Genomic DNA, 20,510 nt, shown 5'->3' with positions numbered 1-20,510 from the left:
AGCGGCAGAAACAGCGCAGCCACAGCGATCCGATCGCGGTTTTTGCTCTCATCTACTGGTCGCGATTCTGCTGTTTCTTTCTCTTAGTGGCAGCAAGCTAAAGTTCTTAAACTTAGACGTTGTTCCAAGTTTACGCCCAGCGACAAGCTTTCGGGGGAAAGCTTTCTCTGAGGGAGAACCAGTTTCTCAGATTGTTCCGGCATAGAGTTATCAAAGAGCACTTGGACAAACAATGGACACGGTTCGGTTACAGCGCTTTGCACTATCCTAACCAAACAAATCATTAAAACTTGCTCCGCTCATTCTCAATTCTCATTACTGGGGCTGGACTCCGACCCCGGCCCAACATCCGCCTAACCGCGATCCCATTGAGCCCCCTGTTCAAGATGCGCGCCTTAGATATGCCAGCACGCCATGTCTCCTAGTGCCATTTTTGGTTAGTTGCTTAGCCACTGCCAGTTGTTGCCCGTTAGTCGCCAAGTTTTTGGACATTTTGCCTTAAAATGGTAAATGCTGGCATTCAACTTATTGGCAGTTGGGCTCGTTCAACGATCGACTGCCGCTTGGCGAGAGTTTTGTGGGCCATGCAGCTACTTTCATATTTATCAAATCATACCACAACTAAGCTGGTTTCGTTCCCTTTGTTTGTTGTTTGCTGTTTGCTGGAACGTCTATCTGCCTTCTATTGTATGCAAATTTTGTGTCAAATTTAAGGGGAGTGGAGTTGAGTAGAGGATGCTTGTTAAGGCAACGGACACCAATAATTTGGGTCAGGATATCTTTGACACGACAGCTTCCGCCTAACCTATTAACAGTTACAGTTGTAGGGATTGCACATTGATTTTTATTTCAAGTATACAGTTTGCCTTCCCCCAGTTCCCACAGCGGGCTCATTCTTTATATGTATATCCATATGGCACCCATTAAACAGTCGCTTATCGTGGCTATAAAGATCAGTGTCAGGTTATCTTCGGTACTGGTTGTCTGCATGTCTGCAAGTCATCATTTATATATATATTTTCGTCAAAAACACAATACATATATAATATATAGCTAGACATGGTGATTTTTTAGTGCTACGTTTTTTGGCTGCATATTATATTTTATTTTGAAAATTTATATGTTCATTAGAGTAAATAATTTAATCAGGTATGTTGAGAAATAATCAATTTGCTTAATTATGGTTCAGCCGGACACTGCAAAAAGGAAAGGGAACGAAAACCAAGGCGGTACTGAAATCGAAATCCATTGAGACCGTTTGTGTGGTGGGACCAGGGGGTTGCTTATTTATTGCTTGGTACAGCTACAGCCCGGTAATATCTATGCATAGTTGTAGCGTTGAAATGTATAAAATTCTCATTATGTTTCTCTCATGTAGAATGGCGCTGACGCTCCTAGATCCTGGGACGCACCGACTGACTACCCACTAACAATTTTGTGTGACCCACGCCTGCATCTGTCTACCTGATGGAGTTGTCTGTTGGCTGGTCTCTATTTACTTGTCCCAGCTGCTGCAGCATCTTCCTTTTTCTTCTGCTTATCACGCATCACCTCAGCATCCCTGAAATAATTATGATCATCATTATGGCCTTAGTACTTTAAATATACTCGATACTAACCTAGCCTTGCGCTGCTCCACAGTGAGATTATCGGTACGCTTTCCCTTGGTCTGATCCGACAGTTTCTTTTGGGCCTTCTGACGCGCCAGGTCTCTTTGGTTTCCTCCTGTAAAGGTAAACGATCCATTAATATTCTAAGCCGTGCCATATGCTTATTCGCGCGTGATAAATGATCTAATCGCGCTGGCAAAGAGGTTAGAAGCGCACACGGTACGCTACGTGTTCGCAGTCGCATGTCCTAAAAACAGCCATCGATTTTACACTCTCTAAGTGGAAGGATAGACCCTACACAGTTTGGTGTAGCCAAATGGTTCAATGGTTCAATGCGGATGGATCTGTAGCACACCTCTACCTACGTCAGATGTATTCTACGTAGGCCTCCACGTTATATTCACATAAATATTCATGGGGATCGCACAACAAAATGGATGGCCTGGCCTAAATACTGCGCACTTACGTGTCATTTTTGTCGCTATGGATTAACGTAATGCCCCGGTTCTAGCTGGTATATCTCGCTCCGCAACGGCGTGTACGTATGAATATTGGTCCTAAGTAATCCGAATATATTTTAATTTTTATGATTTATTTGCAGCGGGTTGCTTTATTTTGCGATGTTGTTGTTTTTTATTAGAGATGGACTTATCGATAAAATATACCGAAATATACATTCTTATATTTAAAAATTATACCGTAAATATACCGAGGAAAAAACTAACTTAACCCACTCAACCCCCCTCTATTTTAACACTTGGAGTTAATCAGCGGAAAATAATGATAAATTATAAAAATAATAAATGATGCTGTTGAGTAAATTGTTCATCCATCCAATCGAAAATGATCACGATAATTCATGCGTATTCGTGTTTGTTGATCGGAATTTTGTGTTCGATTTTGATATGCGGTTTAATAAACTAGCTAGATAGTATCCTCAGCACTGGACATATAGTTTTATAAGATTGATGAATCAATTCTCCACAAGATAGGATAATTTTAATTTTATATAATTGAATTGTTTATAAAATAAGTTATAATTCTTTCGCTCTCCCTGCATGTTTTTCCGAAAGTCTATCGTTACTTAGTGTCATACGAACATAAGTTAAAAAATATCGGTTTCGTGCGATAAGCGAACTTAACGGCGTTTGATTTTGAAAATAACAATATTAAAGTAGTTAAGTGTTGAGTGTTGAGTTCAAAATAACAATGAAACAAACCATGGTTCAAAATACCAAGAGGACGTGAGGTGATTCAAGAACTGTGAGTTGATCGAGAGAAGAGCTATTTAATAGTTTATTATGCTATTAACCCAGGTTTATTTTGCGTAGTCATGTAATTTACAATTGAATACCATGCATTAGCCAATGTAAATATAATTGACTTTAGGACAGAAAGAATATTTAAAATGCAATTTGTACTTTGAATTTGAATGATAAACAACATTATTAATTTGGAATGAGTAACTTAAAGTTTCATGAACGGTAACCTGCAGAACTGAAAGATACTCATTGCAATAGGGGATATTCGGAAAAGCGTATATTAAATATCCAGGTGGGGAGGCGTTCATTAACGCTTTGGTTAACTGACACCATTAGACCAAGCCCATACCTCGTGATTCTTGTTCGGGAAAGCGTTTTTTGTTTCTCCGAAATTTGATAAAAGTCTTTTCGTCGAATCTGAATTTTCTGTGGGGATCATTAAATAAGATTATGTAGGCGAGAGTCAAGGTTCCCAGCAAACCCACCCCGCCCCGAAAGAGGTGGGGATACTCCGCTCGGATACCTTCGACTGACTCTTTGAACATCTTTGGCCTGAGGGCCAACGCACAAGCCACAAGACTCGTCCTCTTATTCTGATTAGATGATTACAAAGTATTAAACAAATTTCCACTAAATAAATTTGGTTGCCTGTTGGATCCATTAAAATTAACTGAACGGCAGAAAAATGAATATGTGTAGTATTTATTTAGATTAAATGCAAAATATCCAGAAATTTACCAAGTGTTGCGACTCATTCTGAGTATTTGACTCATACCAAACGCAATCACATTCAAGAGTGCCAGAGCTAATTTTAAAATACTCCATTTTACTCCATTCTCCATTTAAAAAACCGAAAAGTGTTTTGATATCTGTCAATTATTTTCCGTCATGTACCTAGTTGCTTACAGCCAATTGGGAGGATTTTGGTCGTGGTACACTAAAGCGTTGCTCTAAATCTTGAAAGATTTGTTTGCAACTTGAGTGCTCATACTCTCTTTTCAGTACCCAAACTTCCACTGTGCTCAGCAAGATGAACTTGGCTTGCGGCCCCTGGAACAAGGGCAAATATTAATTTCATTGTGGCGTATCTTCATCGCATTGAGCAATTGTCAATTTTCAATTTTTTACCTCCCTTGGAAAGTTGCCCGCCCACAGTCCTAATGCCTCCAGATAAGATCTTATTAGAATGCGCCAAGTCCAGTAGTTATCCTCGTCGCCAAGTCTTCCTATCGCCGGACTCATTACACCAAAGCCTCCGGCTTTACTTGACCTATCCCCCATTTCTGGCAACACCCGAAAAACACGGCAGTAAATTTTGAAAATCCATTTAGGCAGACAACTCATTACATTTCTTTCTGATCCGTAGCCTGCTTGTTTCGTTGTCTACCAGTTCTAAAACTTCTGAAACGAGTATACCAAAAGGTCTGAGTATATGTATCTATATATATGTATCCAAAACACATGATTCACAAAATAATTTGCGTAACTTTAATTATCAAACAATAATGCATTGTCTTTACTGCTGATGTACAATAACTTTAACATTTAACATTTAAATGCGTGAAAGATGCTTCTCTCTGGCTCGCTCTGGGGGGCAGCAAGGGCTAATACTAGGACCTAGGAGCAGGTGCAGATGCAGATGCGGATGCGGATAATGGAATGCGGTTAATGGGTAAATGGGAGGCTATGTAGAGCTGGACTATCTCCTCAGGCATGGCTCGCAGGTGCCCGGCAGGACGAACGATGGATGGCACTCCGGACACTTGGGATTCTCGCCGAACCACTTGATGGAACTGCTGCCCGATCCGCTACGATGCTCGGGGATCTTTAACTGAAATGAATTGTAGACATCCCCGGTGCTGGAGCTGGAGCTGGAACTGGAACTGGCACCGATGCCGGCGCCAGGACCATAGCCCGTCCGCCCAATCGTCTCCAGCGGAAAGGCGTACTCAGGAATGAGCAGCTGCTTCCGAAGCGTTGTTATGTCCGTGGAACTTCCCACCACATCCGAGCGACGCTGTGCCTGATCATACTTCTCCGTGGTCTTGATCGACCTTGAGGTGGGCAAGCGTCTGCTGGTGCTCGATTGCTGCACCGGCACCTGCACCTGAACTGGACCTGCTGGATGGCTGGCAATGTCGTTCAGCCTGGTGCTGAATATGTCCGCCCTACCCTTGACCACCCCATAGTCGCCAGTGGTCTCGGGATACTCGCGGCCATCTACACCGATGGGAGGGTCTAGCTTTGGGGGCTCCAGGCCATTGGAGGGCACTTTCCACTCGTAGTAGATGGGCGGGCCCTGCGTGGTGGCTATGTCGTGAGGCACAAAGTCCACGAATGGTGGCAGCAGATCATTGAACGGCAGCTGCAGCTTCTGCTGTGCTGGCGGCGCAGTGGTGGGCACGGATGTGGGCGTGGCCAAGCGGAAACTCTGTGCTGGGGCCGGCGTTCGGTTCTCCGTCCTGGGAGGAGCTGTGGCCGTGCTCGTCGTCGTGGGTGGCGAGGCAAAGGAGAAGGGCAAGCCGGCCAAGGTTGTGGGCCGGCTCTGAGGACGCGCCGTGCTGCTGGCCTCGCTGATGTGTATCCGGCTGACACTCGGACTGAATGGAGCTGCTGTGGAGGTGCGAAGGGTCACCGGTGCAGGTCCCGGTCCCGGTCCAATGGCAGCTGGTTGTCTCGTCTCGTCATCCTGGTTGTAAATGGGATATAGGAACGGCGGCTCGTAGATCTTCGATGGCGGCTTCACGAACTTCACCAGCTTCGTGCTGGTGTTCTTTGTGGCCCGTTGTGGTCCCTCCACCGAATTGAAGTCCGCCGAGGTATTGTACCGTGTGCTGTGACTGGTGCCCAGGTCCTCCATGTCCTGCTCCACTGCCAGGACTATCGGCCTGCGCGTGTGCAGTGCCTCTGTGCGTCTGGTCGACACGCTCACAGTGGCAGGTCTCCGAGTTGTTGTTGTCGTTGTCGTTTTCTTTGTTGTTGTCGTCCTGGTGGTAGCTCGACTGGTGACGGGACGAGTGGTGGTCGTGGTGATCCTTGGCTTCGCTGTGCTGCTTAGCAGCTCGATCTGTGGCTCGTAGGCCGGCGGCTGGATGGTTCGACTGGGCGGAGGAATGCGCCAACGAGTCTGCGTCGAAATTTGTGGATCATATTTTCCAGGTCCGGCATTGGCACCCTTGAAGGATTCGTCGCGGATTTGATTCTGGTTGGGAGTTAGTTGCTGGCAAGGCAGAATATTCGTAATAGTTAGATCTCCTTGTTCTTCAGGACTGACTGAACCTCACCTTGTACTGACTTCTAAAGGACTCGCCCGAGTAGTCAGGAGCATAGGGACGATCCAGGAGGTCGGGTCGCGGGGTTCGCAGACTATTCTCCTCATCGTTCACAAAGGGTTTGTCGCGCTGACCTGTGAAGAGTATTCAATGGGGATTATCCTGTTCCATTCGGAGAGAGAGAGAGAGAGATCGTGAGGGCACTTACCGATTAGCAGATTGGCGGCATAGTTGCTCTCCGCCTTGGAGCAGTTCACCATGTACCAGTGATCGCAGATGAGCATCCGCTGCTGGAAGAGCGTAGTGTTGGGGCACGTGTAGCTGAACTGGCGGCCCAGGCCATCGCACATGTGGTACACCTGGCAGCCCGTCTCCACGTCCGCGTAGTAGCCGGCCGGTCGTCCCGTGCACGAGAAGGAGGTCTTCTCCATGAGATGTGAGGCAGGATTTGTTGTCTGGAAGGCATTTTGGGCCTGCAGGGAAAAAGACATTGGGCCATTGGGTTAAAAAGATACACAGATAGATTATAGTTCCACCCAATCCGACCCTATCCATTTCTATATCTGATTTTGGCTGTCTCATTGCATCACAGTAAAAGGAACCCGCTGTGAAAACTCCACAAGGGTCTCCACTTAAGATAAGGGCTGGCTGGCACTATTGGCGCCTGGCTGCCTGGCGGGGCCCCACACTATTAGACTGGCCTGAGATCGATATCATCTGCGCGTACTCGTGCCCCGTCATGTGTGACTGCAGCTGAGTGTGATTGCCGGCTGCAGGCTACAGGCTGCAATATGTAAGGTGTATGTTGCATGCTGTACGTTGTACGTTGTATGTTGTATGCTGCATGTATATACATGTATGTAAGTTGTGCTTGTAGGTTGGGTAGGTTGCCATGGCCCGCCTGGGCCCAGAAGTGATGAATTGAAGTGATGTCATAACTTGGCACATGGTGCCACGGCTGCTTGCAACAGACGACCTGCTGCCGCTGTGTGAAATGTCAACTTTATTTTTAGGTTTTTTGTTTTTCTTTTACTTTTTTTGCTGCTGCACTTGCCGCTGATTTTGTGAATGTTTCTTTATGTTTTGTTTAATTATATAGAAAAAATTTCACGTCGGTAGATAGTCGCAAATTATAGCCCAATGACTTATCGAAATCTGCCACTGGATCTGTCCGCGAGTACGTGCGAAAATGTGAGAAGATCTCTTCCGCCAGGGGTCCCTTGTCTGTCCGTGAAAAGTGCACATACGTGTTAATACACATGCACGTAATATTTTCCCAGCATTCCATTCGATGCAATCTGCGAAATCTCTGACATCTTTGACACCTTAAGGGAAGGCTTATGCAAGTCTGGTCAAGATGGCGAAGAGTGAGCGGTAGCTTAGGGCTCTTAGCCAATTATAAATGATTGGAACCAATCACCAATCAAAGGCACATACATATATGTATATAATATTTATTATTTGCCGCTAAATTTGGATTCAATTAGACTCGTTTAATGCTACTCTTCCCCCTACATATAAGGGCATGTGATTGCATCCGACTAGAAGCTTGTAAAGTTGAATTGGTGCTGGCTTAAGCTTCACCTTATAAGGTCCGCATTTTCGACACGGACACGGACACGGTGGTAATCAAATTACTGGAACTGCGGAAAGGAAATCTGGATGGCAATCAAGCCAAATAAGATGGAAAAGCACTTAAGGGGGAAGAGCCATGATTCGCTTTCGTAGATTGTGCAATCCAAGGCCCAACTAAAGTTTTCAATTTCGCCAACTTTACTGTGTGGTGTGGTTTGTGTGTGTTTTGTCTCTTACTTATTTGGGTGGGTAATTTGCCATAATTTGAAACGGTCTTCAATTTCATTTGCGGGCATATTTATGGGCCACAGCAAAGACACACAGTCTGCGCCTAGTTACCCACTCGTCCGTTGCCAAAGAGCCCAGACACTTCTTCAGTTCGGCTTGGGTTCAGACATAGCCCATAGCCCCATCCCCCATCCCCCATCCCCATCGCCAGTTTGGTTTTAATTTCTTGTATGCAAATAGCGAAAACAATCAACACACTTTTCTCGCTGTGCTCTGCTGTTGTTTGGTTGTTCCATTTCTGCAAAAGTGTCAGAGTTTCGGCAGGGTGGGAGGGGGAGCGGGGGGGGGAAAAAAAAGGTCACTTGGTCATCCGAGTCTTTTGTTTTTAATATGGAAGTTGGAGGAGACGGAGACCTTTGCCAGAGTGCCCGTGCCCATGTGGATGTGGGTGAGTGTTTGTGTGAATTGTGGATGCACTCACGGAGACACACACGAGAATAAATTAAAAATGAAACAAAGCGTAAAGAGCGCAGAATTACAACACTTTCCGCCGTTGCTCAAAAAGTTTCTTGGGAAGCAATGCTAGACGATGGCTAAGACGAACAACATGGAGATGGGGATGGAGTCAGCTCAGGCCCAGGGGCAAACGCAAAATCTCGGCTTTAAATGCTGTTTGTTTAAGTTAAGTTTGCAGAAGAATATTTTGAAAAAGTTTAGCAGGGAAAGTTCTGTTGTGAGGAGTGATCCCTAAATCGGGACTGCCTGCCCACAACAGCTGTCCACTCAGAGAACTTTCGCTGACTCTTCCGTTGTCTTCTACAGAGGTGACCGCTAGAAATCTGTTCAGATCCCAACCCCATTTTAGTAACGCCCCTGAACCACCCTGCGCTACGCTGTGGTCACGTTTCTAATGATGACAACCCATTAAAGCAGGGTTTATCTTGGGGAGATCCATCCAGAGCTGGATTTATGGTTGTGGGGTGCGAGTGAAAATGATTTTATTCACTTTCAGCTACTATTACTCGGAGAATACAATACAATACAATACATTTTGTTGCCTCCTAAATGCTCACTTAGATGCTTAGTCCGAGCTTCATTAGCATCGGGCATAGCATCGGGCATAGCATACCGGGGTTTACAGTGTTTCAGCAATTAATTACTGCAATCTCTGGCGGGGCGCTAATAAGCACCTTTCCAGCCAACAAATATAGTATTTAAATATTTATACAATTCCGTAATTTGCATTTCAATGCTCTCTCACGTGCACAATCGGCACAGCCACTCGAATCGTATCGCCATCGCTATCTCTGGCATATCTTTCACATTCCCAGTCGATCGGGCATTAAGCTCCCCTGCCTGTGCCGCTGAGCCCCCCCGAGGCTAAGGGTAGATGTCAAAACTTACCTCACTGCCCAAAAATAGCGTAGCGCAGAACAAAGCCAGGGCCAAGAGTCGCGAATACTTTGGGATCGCTTGCGTGAACATTTTGATGATCGTTCTCCCCGGAGTTTCGGTTGGGTGAGGTGATATGTTTGCAGAGGCGGGCTGCTTACAACTGAAAAGGTATATTAATAAAGCAGTTATTGAATAGACATTGTGCCACTGATGGGAAAGTGCAGGAGGGCCCTCTAAGCAGCCGCTAATTGCCTTATACAATGCCTCGCATCATTCCACTTCATTCCCTTTCATCCATCCATCCATCCATCCTATAATAATGCCATAGATGACTCTCTTTTGTTGCCAATCTTTGCGTAACCGAAACTCTGTTTACTTTAGTCGTAACTTTCCCAAAAAATATCTCTCCTTCCAATTGAAATGCATTAATGCTGCTAAGTTGTTGTTTTGTTGTGCGGGGGAAACTAATTTTCTTCGTTTTCATATTATTTATTGTTGATTTGAGGTTTTGTAATGAATTGTAATTTGAAAAACATTAACTTTAGCTGGTTGTTATTTCTGTAGAATTTACAGAGCTGTGTCTGTGGCTGAGTGGAGTCTCCCATCTTCCATCTCCTCTGTCGCTGCCCTGCCCTGCCCTGCTCCGTGCCTCGACCTCCACCTACAATTCAATTTTACAACCTTGCCACTCCACACTGCACACCCATAGATGATACTCTCCAGCAGCAGCACACACAGCAATGAAACTGTCAGTGGCAGTGGCCAACAAAGCATCCGAATTGTAAATGCATTTTATGGCTATTTATTCTAGCCAAATAAGCCCAAATTGAGCTGTCCGTCGGATGCGCCGCTGTAAACTATGTACTACATCGTACCAGTATAGTATATCCAGATGGGGTCAAGCACGTCCGTTTGTGGTGGGTATTACGAAGATATGTCGCGTCTACAACTTGACAACTGTTTAATCGTGTTGAATACCCAATTTAGGTTACCCAACTAATCCAATAGATGCATCAAGCACATATATATATAAGTCTTTCTCTTCAATATATATCCCTGATGCTAAGCAGCTAGCAGTTTGCTTAACATCTGTATGACTGCATCAGTGAAAAATCTGTCAGATCTGGCTTAGAGATAATCTTGTAGCTGCTGGCAGATGACTGTCAGTTTGAGTGGTTGAACTTGAATTATGAGATCGTAAACATGCCAATTCGAATTGGAAAATCTTCAGAACGGCTTGGACAGGCGCCCAAGTAAAGAATTTGGAGCAGAAAAAGAAGCATCGAAGCATTAATACGACTACTGAATGGATTTGTTTTTAAAGATGCTCTTTCAAGGATGCAGCTCAACGACCATTATGCGTGTTCATCTGCCAAAAGTACCCCAGTTTAAATTAATATCCCAAGAGTGAAGCTCTGGCCAAAAGTTCAACCACTATCGCATGCGATCTCAGCCATGCCATATTATTTGCTAACGAGATCATCTATCTCAATGCTAACCACAACATTTGGGGCAAGTTGCGGCCAGGCCAGGCCAGGCCTCGGCAGCCGCCATTTCAGTCAAGTGCGTGTGGCAACAACAACAGCAGAGCAGCAGCAGCAGCAGACGCCGCAGGGGCAGCATTGGCAGGCAGAAGAAGGCAAACGGCCTCCTCAACACAGAGGAGAGCGCCCCTTAAACAATATTGAACTGGCATCTAGTTTTGGTGGATTTTCCCTGTCTTGACCTTTTTGACAACGACAGCGGGAAATATTTACTGCTTTATCCTCGTCGGCCTCTGGAGCTCGTGATGCAGGTTTCAGTTTTATTTTTTTTCTTTCTGTTTTTCTATTTTTTTTTTGTTTCTGGTTGCTGGGTTATTTTTGGTTGCCTTGTGGCCAGTAAGGCGAAGCCTATTTGACATTTTTGCCAGCAATTTCCACTGAAAGAGCATTGCGAATCTGACTCAAAGATGCTCAAGACTCCCAGCGAATAATAGCAGAAGAGAAACAACATCTACTACAACAATTATGCCAATTAGCTGGCATTACAGGTTGATTACAGCAGGGCCAGGCCAAAAAGCATTGACTCAGACATTGTTGGCATTTTTCTAATTGTTTTCCGAAGCATCTTCGGCGTCTGTCCCCCCTCAGAACCCCCATGGATTGCGGGATTGCGGGATCGTTGGATCGCAGAGGAAGTTATTAAGATGCATCAATGCTGATCCACAGCTTATGGCTCACCTTCGCCCGTGTCGCCGTTGCAGTTGCAGTCTCAGTCTCAGTCTTAAACTAAACAAACTAATTGCCGCTGTAGGTGGTAGGTGGCTAAAGTATATTCCATATGGTCACACATCCGATGCAATGCGATGCGAGGAACGAAACGATGTGATGTGATCTTTGCAAAGATCAAATGTCAGAGACAGCAGCCGAGTGCGAGTGCGAATGCGAGTGCTGGTGCTGGTGCATCAAGCTGCAGTTGCAGCGCTCGGCAGTTCCAGTGCTCCAAACAAAGTCAAGACCACTCACACACTGGAACCAAATCGGTTCGCATAAATTATATACAATATATATTCCGCTTCTGGCACTGGCACTGGCATGCCATCAACACACACAAATTCACACAGTCCTTCCCCAGACACAACTTCAAAATATCGCGCGTCTGCAGATGCTTTTCAGCATGGGATGTATCTATGGGATGGGATATTTGGCGGAACGACACAACCGAGTCGAACGAAGTCGCGCTTTCAACTGATACCTCCGAGTGCACCCAACTTGGCTTAAAATTCACATTAGGCCGCCCGCAACAGTCAGAGTCGGAGGCAGAGAGACAGGCAGAGACACAGGCAGAGACAGAGACAGAGCCAGAGTCTCAGTCGAAGGCAGCAAGAGACAACACGAAAGAAGCGCCAAGCAGAGCTTCGTCATCCGAGCACAGTGGGCGACGGTGGCTTGGCTATGGCTACGGCCGCCTACACGCAAGAGAGAAAATTCTGTTAATTTGCGAAGAAATATATTCAGAATGCTTTCGAATGTGGCCAAAAATGCTGCATTGGGTTCAGTTGTGCTAAAAATTTGGAGTTAATTTAGGGTTGGATTAGGTTATGAACAATTTAAAGATGTGCCAAGAGCCCAAAGGGGATTTTATGGGTAATTTTCAGTGGACTGAGCCCTTAAGTGGAAGTTTTGTCTTTCGGGGGGTGTGAACTGTAGGTCATTCGAATTGAGTTGAGTTGCAGGGAAAGTTGGTTCCGTTCCTTGATCTGATGAATGTCAAAGTCTTCTTTTTTGTGCGTAGATTTTGCGTAGATGTTCTTTGTGGGGATGCTAAAGAATGTTTGATTAGTAGAATCTCACTGGGGAGTAACTTTGGGCGCTTACCTATTCCAGAAATTAATTAAATCAACTATTCAAAAGATAACAAACATTAAACGTTGCCTTTCATGCCACTGTGCAGCATCTTCTCTGACAGCTAACGAAGTTAGATCGTCATCGGCTTGCTTGGGGCCGAGTGTTAAGCCTCCATCTCAGCCAGCAAAGCGTTAACATTGCAGCTTAATTTTCATTTTCATTCTCATTTTCAGTTTACAGTTAACAGCTTAGCGGTATTCAGTTTTCATTTTCAGTTTTCATTGCACGCTATTAGCATTTGCAATGCCACCGTTTAGGGAAACCCTTCACCCACTGATGGGTGTTTATTTGTCTAATTTATTGGAACGTTTGCCGCTGAGACTGAGACTGAGACTGAAACTTGGGCTGATACTTGAGGCTGATGCTGGGCTTCAGGCAGATGCAGAAGCAGAAGCAGGCTAAATAGAGCAATCGAGAGTGGCGGCAGTGACGAAGATCTAAGCCAGATTGGGCGGCAAGTTGCGAAAGCATTTTCCTCATCTAAGATTCGTTCATTCGCTGGCTCTTTTGGCGGCATCATTCAGTCAGATTTCTGGCGGTTGGTTCGTTGGTTGGTTGGTTAGGTTTCGGTTTTGGTTTTGGTTTTGTAAGCGAAGCGAAGATTTCCATTTTCCATTTTCAATTCATGCCGTTTATTTACTCTCGAGAGCCCTTTTGTCGTGAGTCAAAAAAGCGGGGCGGGGAAGCAGTTGTTGGGGTGTAGTTTTCTTTGGCTTGCTCGAGGTCCGTTACGTTCCGTTCCGTCCCGTCCCCTCTTGCCTTGCCGCCTGTCGTGTGTTGCCTCATTGAGTTTCTAGGTTTCATATTCGTATAGCAAGGCGTTTTTCTTTGCCATTTTCAGTTTTCAGTTTTCAGTTTTCGTGACGGACTCTGGAGGAAGTAGAGTCATTCGATGGTTCGTTTTTGTGTGGTGTGGTTTTTTTGGTTTTTTCTGTTTGCATTTGCTGTCAAAACGAAAGAAAGAAAATAACTGACACATACACACACAAAATTGGTTGTGCGTATGTGTAACATCGAATTTGGTTGGGTTTTCTTGTCTTGGGCTAGAACTGTGCGGAGGCGGAATGCATGGTCTCTACCTCGATATCCCCCGACTGCTTCGGCCCCAATCCCATGCACTCGTTCTGGAACTCGGTCAAAATGCGACTTGCTGGGATCTTTGTCTCCACGAGACCCCCCGCCACGTCGATGGTGTTATCATCACTATCGCAAAAGATGTCAATGACAATGCGAACACCTGTAAATATATTGCGGGTTAGGCAGGCAGGCTTCAGCCAGGAGCACAAGTGAGGAGTACGAACCATGTTGTGTGCGACGAATGGTAGTGCTGCTGGAATAGTTCTTCTCCAGAGCCCCATCGGCCATCGACCCTTGCTTGCCACTGTTGCATACGAGGCACTGACGCAACAAGGTGTGATCCTCTGTGGTGGTCACACAAAAGTTGCCCGTTGTAATGTCCCCATTGCTGTCGAAGTTCGTTGGAAAGATATAGAAGAAGGGGGGGGGGACTTGCATATAGAGACTGAGGGCTCACCCTTCCTTGGGGTTGATCTTCTCCTTGATCTGCTCCTCGCCTGACAGACTGCAGCCCACACTGTAGCAGCTCTTGCCATCCTCCAGAATGGGAGTTGGGGGCTTGCTCGTAGCGCGGTAGATCGACTTGGCTTGCTTCAGCTCCTGGTTCTTCTCTGTGGCAAAGTTGTAGAGTTTAATCATCTCCTGCACACGCAGCGGCTCCGCTTCGTCGGCGCTTGTATCTTCCGAAATGCGGCTAGGTTCCTGCTCCGGTTCCTGTCCAACGGGGTAACCCGATTGGGCAGTCTCCGCCTCCTCTCCAAAATTGTTCATTGCAAAATATATGTTGAATAAGATTATCGGGCGATGTTAAAAAATCAGAATTTTTTGACTACTCAACTTGTGTTCAGACTAAGCCGAATCTTATTCCTACAATATCAAATCGAAAATGACCTTTCCAGCAGAGCCCCCTTTTCATGATCATGATCTGTGTACAAATATTTTTCGTGTGTTTTTTGGTAGGGGGGGATCTCTGGTCACAATTCGTTGGCAATTACAATAACGAAATGTAAATGTAAATGTAATTCATCTTTGAGTTGCGCTGAAGACGAATCGATGGGGAGCTCGACCTTCAGTGCGGCGGCAGCCGAAAAAGCAAATTCGATCGATCGATCGCTCGCTCGTTCGTTCGATTTATCCGCAAGCGAGGGGGGGCAGCCGTGTGGCAGAGTGAGTGAGGGACGAAGGTTTGGTTATTAGTGAAATTTGAGCCACACACTGAATGCCAAGATGTGGAATTGTCTTAGAGCGGATTTACTCTACGATTTTTTTTTTCAATTTATCGGTGTACTACTATACTCGTACGTACGTGTGTGCGGGTTAATATATTTTGAAATTGGGTGAGCAATGACTTGCGATGCCACACAGCAGCAGCAGCAGCATCATCATCATCATCATCATCATAATCATAACCAGCATCATTAATCGGTAGCTGTGGTAGCAGCCAGCTGGAGACCCATTTGACACACCATCCATCCATCCATCCCAATGAAAAGCCGTTTTTAAGGTCAATTTAATGGCAAGCGACACTTGAAGATTGGTTCGGACCAAACTGAAGATTCGCAATCAGAGATGATGAGTCAGGCGGGTTGGTGAAGGGAAGTACATCGAGTACATAGAGATCTGATAAGAGAAGGCTGTGGAGACAGTTATGTCGGTCAGATGATTTCAGAAAGAGTTGTGCCATTCGGGAATGGAATATGAGGAAAGAGAGCCATACCATTACACAGAGTAGAAGATTTCCCATGATACAGCCGAAGGTCATTCCCACCCCTTTAAAACCCCTTGTACATGGGATCATACTTGGATGTTGTTACCGATAAGGAAACCCATTAGCATCACATTAAATGTATTATTAATTCTGGGTGTTCTTCTGCTCTTGGTGCCATGACATACCATGACTTTTAATTCTTGCATATCACGAACTTGGAATTCTGTTTCTATTTCTGTTGGAGATCTGCTCTGCTCTGCTCGTTTCTGCAATTAGCAGCGATGTCAAAGGGGTTCAATAGTCATGGCAAAAGAACACCAGCAAGAAGAAGGTGTGGGACCCACAAAATTCAATCCAATCCAAGCACATAGAGGCAAACATATGTACATACTATTGGTGTACAGTGTACACCGTACAGTATGTATGTACATAGGTGTGTCATCATCATCATCATCTGTGGCCTGGCTGTGATGTGATTCCATTGAAGGTCGCTCAGCCGCAAATAAGCAGCAACATTTGTAGCTGCCATTTATGCTCACTAGCACTACTAGCACTAGCACTAGCTCTAGCTCTAGCTCGCTCTCTTTCACTCTTTCCCCACGCTGCTTACTCTGTCTCTGTCTCTGTCGCTCTCCCACGCTACACATGTTTAATTTCCAAATTGGTGCAATTCCACATAATTCATGCTGATAGCTGAAATCGCCACGCCACTCGAGGGGCTCTCTTCTTCTGGCTGTTAATTTCAGCAAGGTCCCCCCACATCGGCTTTACGGCTTAGCAAATAAAAGCAAACCATTCGAAGATTCACACGTTTATTAAGGGGTTTCTGTACAGCACTGACTGCTTGGGGGGAAGTCGTGCTGTGCATGAAAAATGAAAGTGGAGCGGCTAAACACCCCACACACATAATTGATAACAGCAAGTACATAATGTGGAAATTATTGCGCATACGGCACACAGACATCAAAAGGTGCTAAGAGGAAAGGCAAGGCACTGGCACACACACGCCTTTGCTGGCAGACTCTGTCTCTGCTGTCGCTGCTGCCCCCTAAGCTGGGAGCTTCCCATTTACCATGATACTTCGAGCCGCATCCGGTCGCAGTTTTGACTTTGGTCCGCTTCTGTGGCCTGCTACAAATTTGTCAAACAAACAATGCTGCAAGGTCAGAGCAGTTGAGCGATGTTCACGTTCGCGTCCGGCATGCGGTCAGCACAGCGCAGCACAGCACAGCACAGCACAGCTCGGCAATAGTATCATTGACCTTAAGTGACGAACATGAAGAGCAATGAATAAGCCAAGATTATCACCTTTGGCAGCATTTATTGCACTTACTCGTACACACTGCCACCCCGCAAAAGCAAAGATTTGAAGTTCAATTGTGCAGGCATTGCCGAGATGCTCCAGCTTCACTTGTGATCCAACATCTCCAGATCCAACTGTACGGTGCGGTACGGCACGAGTGGGGTAGACCTACCAAGACGCCCATGGCACAATGTACAACACGACTATTAAAGGTCAAGCAACAGTAACAATGCAATGAAATAAATGAAACTTAAAACAATAAAAAAAAGAAAACCAAAAAACAAAACAAAGCAAAAAACGTTAAGTAAATCAATGTAAACAAACGGCGCACTTTGTTAATTGTTGTATTTATTTCTATTTCCATTTCCATTTGAGTTTCTGTTGGTGTTTCTCTTTTTCTGTTATAGCGGCAATCTATTAGAGAATGATCTCAAAGATGCGTCCAACGAAAGACTCAAGACACGAACTGACCCCGTCCCGTCCCGTCCGACAGACAATAACTCGGCCATAAGGCTGTTGTTAACCAGCAATATATTTGTACAGCCCCATAGCCAATACCCTATCGATGGATTGGCTATAAATGGTTCAATACACAGATCAGCTTTAGTTCAGTTCAGGCCTCAATCAACGGGTTGAAGACCAATTAGGGCATCAGCCATTCGCTACTCGTGCAAGCCATTCACTTGATGCCACATTTCCTTTCGGAGGGGGTTGTTCTGAAATGCCAAAATGGTAGCATATATTGTACGTCTATTGTTCCGCACATAACCTTCGCTTGGCAATGGAACAGGAGGAGTAGCCGCACTGGCCTGAGGTACCCCGGAGGGCATCCATTCCAAGCATCCAAGTGTAGTCAAGTGCGCTGCGCGGCAGTCAGTGCCTCTTCAACAATAAAGCCATCAATATCGACAATATACGAGCCAAAATTTGGTTCAATGCTTGAATTGTATCGCATGTATACGGGAATTTGTGTTAGTGATTAATTGGTTTGCTTTGGAGGCGCAAATCTGTTTGGTCTTGGGATAATCCGTGCGAGTACCACCATAGAATACATCATTTAATATTGAGCGTAAACAACGCAGCCCACATATGATTGCTTACTATTCAAGATGGGTCTTGGGCTTTGGTTTTTGTTTTTGTTGTGGATTTGGGTGCGCTCCCGCACCGATGGATGATTATTCTTTTGTACGTTGTAATGTTAGTCTTCAAATCTGCGCCCCAGCATCTGATGAATGCTTTTCCATTATCTATAAAGACGAGGAAAATATGATTGTAAGGTGTCAATCAAAAGGTGCTGTGCTGTGCTGTGTGTGTGCTATGCGCTATGTGTTATGTGGGGAGCCAGCGTTGTCGTTGTCAATTAAAGGCAGTAAAGTCTCCAATTAAGCTGGAAGATGGTAATGGCTTGCGGTTGAATTGCCATTGCTCCATGGAAATGCTGATTTACTTGATTGTTACACCTTGGGCCACGAATTGCTTACATATTGAGGGGGATGTTGCCTGGCCATAGCTAGTCAAGGACAAATTTAGTGAACAGGAATTACTATGGGAAATCCAGCCAAGCGAACCTTATAATCCTACTACATTTCCATAATATCTTCTTTTTGTACAAAAACTTATACTTATATCGGCCGATCAAAACTTAATGTAAGTCAAGAAGATTTTCCGGTTACAAGATAGGTTGGCCTTGTAGGAAAGAAGTCTATGCTTTAAAATCATTGCTATTGAAATTTTTAAGAAACAAATAATTTTATCCGATAAATGAATACATTTTGTATACGATTTTCTCATTTTTCAAATCGTTCTATTGTTGCATTCTTTTTAAAACATATTTAAGCATTATTCATTTTTTTTCTAGCAGGCGCAACATATGTTGCCGAGCAGATGTTGCGTAATAAAATAATGTTGCAAGTTTGGTGATGCTCATATTTGTTGCGAAGGAGATGTTGCTTAGAACTGGTGGGTGATGCCTAAAAGTAGGCAATACTCTTTCAGTGATGTCACCTTAAATACTTAAAGCCATAATTAAACTCAGACGCATTGATCAGCAATGCAATGGCAATTAATACAGCCATCTGCATTGGGCTCGATCATTCTATTGCCTCTTATTGTCTGTATATAATATAATATATGCTTGCGCAGCCAAATTCGACTATCTTAATCATAGCATTTAAAATTGAAAGTTGCCTAAAATTTTACATTAGACTTTGTCAACTGACTAGCTGGAGATATTAATAATGACCTTATGGCAAATTCCTGCATTCAGAGCGAGAGAACTATATACGAACAATAATGTTGCATTTTGTCTCTATTGTCGAAAAGAAGGTCTGAACTTTAGTTGTCGTGTTGCCCGAGTGATATTTGATATGGGTGCGATTGAAAATGTTTTCCGCTACAATTCTCGTTATGTGCGCAATACTGCTGAAATAGCAGATGCGATCCCATTCGTGGAGCCCGAACATTCCCACATAAATGAATACCAATTCATGGACGATTTCTCTGGGCTGGAAAAGTTTGGACCGCCCTGAATTCGCCCCGGCTGACTGCAGAGTGGAAATTTCTAGTGTTTGCGGCACATTCGGTTGACGGCAAAAAGTATAAGACGATCCACTTAAAATCTAATGCTTCGATGGGGCTTGAAATGATATATTCAGAAGCCAGGCGCGTAATATCCTGCTTTGGAAGAAAATCGGCTGCAATGCAGAATATTTAATAGGAATTAGAAAGGCGCTGAAATGTTGCGTACAGAATCATCCTTTTGTATGGGATATTACGAATTTTGTCAAAGCAATGGCAAAGTCTAGCACAGAATAAGCGACTGGGAAAGCGCTATAATGAATGCGAGGGAAAAATTGCCCACCGAAAGGAACGATTATGATTATCAGTTCAACGGACACAAGGAATTCGAACTAACCCAGATTGAAAAGTTAATGGCGAGATTTTTCGAAAGATATCCGACCAGAGAACTGCCGCTCGGATACTGCAATAACGATAGGCTGGAACTAAAAGGCCCTAGCGTTCGAATCGGTTTGAAGTCAAGGGTGATCTTTTTATAATTTTGTTTAATTTTTCTTGTATTTTCAGTTTACAAACTTAAAATAACAAAAACAACCACTACGGAGCTGTCGGTGTCGGCACGGGCCCGAGGGGGAAAGGATCCGCCTAGTCAAGATCGTCGTGGAGCCAGCGCTTCTTCGCCGGGGTAACGACATATCTCCTGGCGCCATATCTCCTCCCATACATTTTCAGCAGAAGATATGTCGCCATGCCTCGTCGCCGGAAGCTGCACAGCACAAAATAGCAACGCTAAAGGAAAAATGGACTCAGAACAATTTCTTGATCTTTTATGTCGACGTTGCTGCCTCACGCGCACGTTTCGTTGTCGCTGAGTCAGCAATGGGCGTTGTGGACGCGCTCCGTGATCAAGTCACTAGTGAGAACAAGAGGATTGTCGATCATGCGAAAGCATGTCTTGACTGTGATCTCGTGCGCGTCAATGCTAGCGAAGCCGTGGAGCCCGAGCAGGCGCTCCCGTCTGTAAGTTCGCGACAAGTAAGGTTGGGATCGATTGGAATTTCGATCCGAAATTCATTGGCGAACTCGACCGCGAATGGCGAGATTGTCCCTGCATCGAGACTTCGCCAGAGAATTAGCATGCGAGTCCAACAGTTCCGCCCATGATTAATCTGTG

The 20,510-nt window shown here is 45.0% G+C and overlaps 4 protein-coding genes across 4 annotated transcripts; all 4 read right to left on the bottom strand.

Moving 5' to 3' along the window:
* Positions 1-969: 969 nt before the first annotated feature.
* LOC111068317 (putative SERF-like protein) lies at positions 970-2,250 on the bottom strand. Its single transcript, XM_022357709.2, has 3 exons — positions 2,077-2,250; positions 1,620-1,725; positions 970-1,561 (listed from the first exon to the last, which is right to left on the bottom strand). Exons 1-3 carry the CDS (start codon positions 2,081-2,083, stop codon positions 1,492-1,494), a joined length of 183 nt encoding a protein of 60 aa, XP_022213401.1. The 5' UTR covers positions 2,084-2,250; the 3' UTR covers positions 970-1,491.
* A 1,314-nt stretch (positions 2,251-3,564) lies between these two features.
* On the bottom strand, positions 3,565-4,258 carry LOC111068387. Its single transcript, XM_022357837.2, has 2 exons — positions 4,001-4,258; positions 3,565-3,922 (listed from the first exon to the last, which is right to left on the bottom strand). Exons 1-2 carry the CDS (start codon positions 4,214-4,216, stop codon positions 3,767-3,769), a joined length of 372 nt encoding a protein of 123 aa, XP_022213529.1. The 5' UTR covers positions 4,217-4,258; the 3' UTR covers positions 3,565-3,766.
* An 82-nt stretch (positions 4,259-4,340) lies between these two features.
* On the bottom strand, positions 4,341-12,101 carry LOC111068385 (mucin-5AC). The gene is made up of 5 exons (XM_022357835.2): positions 11,565-12,101; positions 9,352-9,502; positions 6,353-6,617; positions 6,157-6,278; positions 4,341-6,092 (listed from the first exon to the last, which is right to left on the bottom strand). The coding sequence occupies exons 2-5, from the start codon at positions 9,430-9,432 to the stop codon at positions 4,572-4,574; spliced, it is 1,989 nt and encodes a 662-aa protein (XP_022213527.2). The 5' UTR covers positions 9,433-9,502; positions 11,565-12,101; the 3' UTR covers positions 4,341-4,571.
* Positions 12,102-13,333: 1,232 nt separating this feature from the next.
* Positions 13,334-14,687, bottom strand: LOC111068386. The gene is made up of 3 exons (XM_022357836.2): positions 14,266-14,687; positions 14,033-14,196; positions 13,334-13,968 (listed from the first exon to the last, which is right to left on the bottom strand). Exons 1-3 carry the CDS (start codon positions 14,577-14,579, stop codon positions 13,775-13,777), a joined length of 672 nt encoding a protein of 223 aa, XP_022213528.1. The 5' UTR covers positions 14,580-14,687; the 3' UTR covers positions 13,334-13,774.
* Positions 14,688-20,510: the final 5,823 nt, after the last annotated feature.

This window comes from Drosophila obscura, unplaced genomic scaffold, assembly GCF_018151105.1.
Source record: "Drosophila obscura isolate BZ-5 IFL unplaced genomic scaffold, ASM1815110v1 contig_4, whole genome shotgun sequence".
In the NCBI taxonomy this organism is placed as follows: Eukaryota; Metazoa; Arthropoda; class Insecta; order Diptera; family Drosophilidae; genus Drosophila; species Drosophila obscura.
Note: the sequence above shows the minus strand (reverse complement) of the source record. Positions and strands in the feature narration are given on the sequence as shown.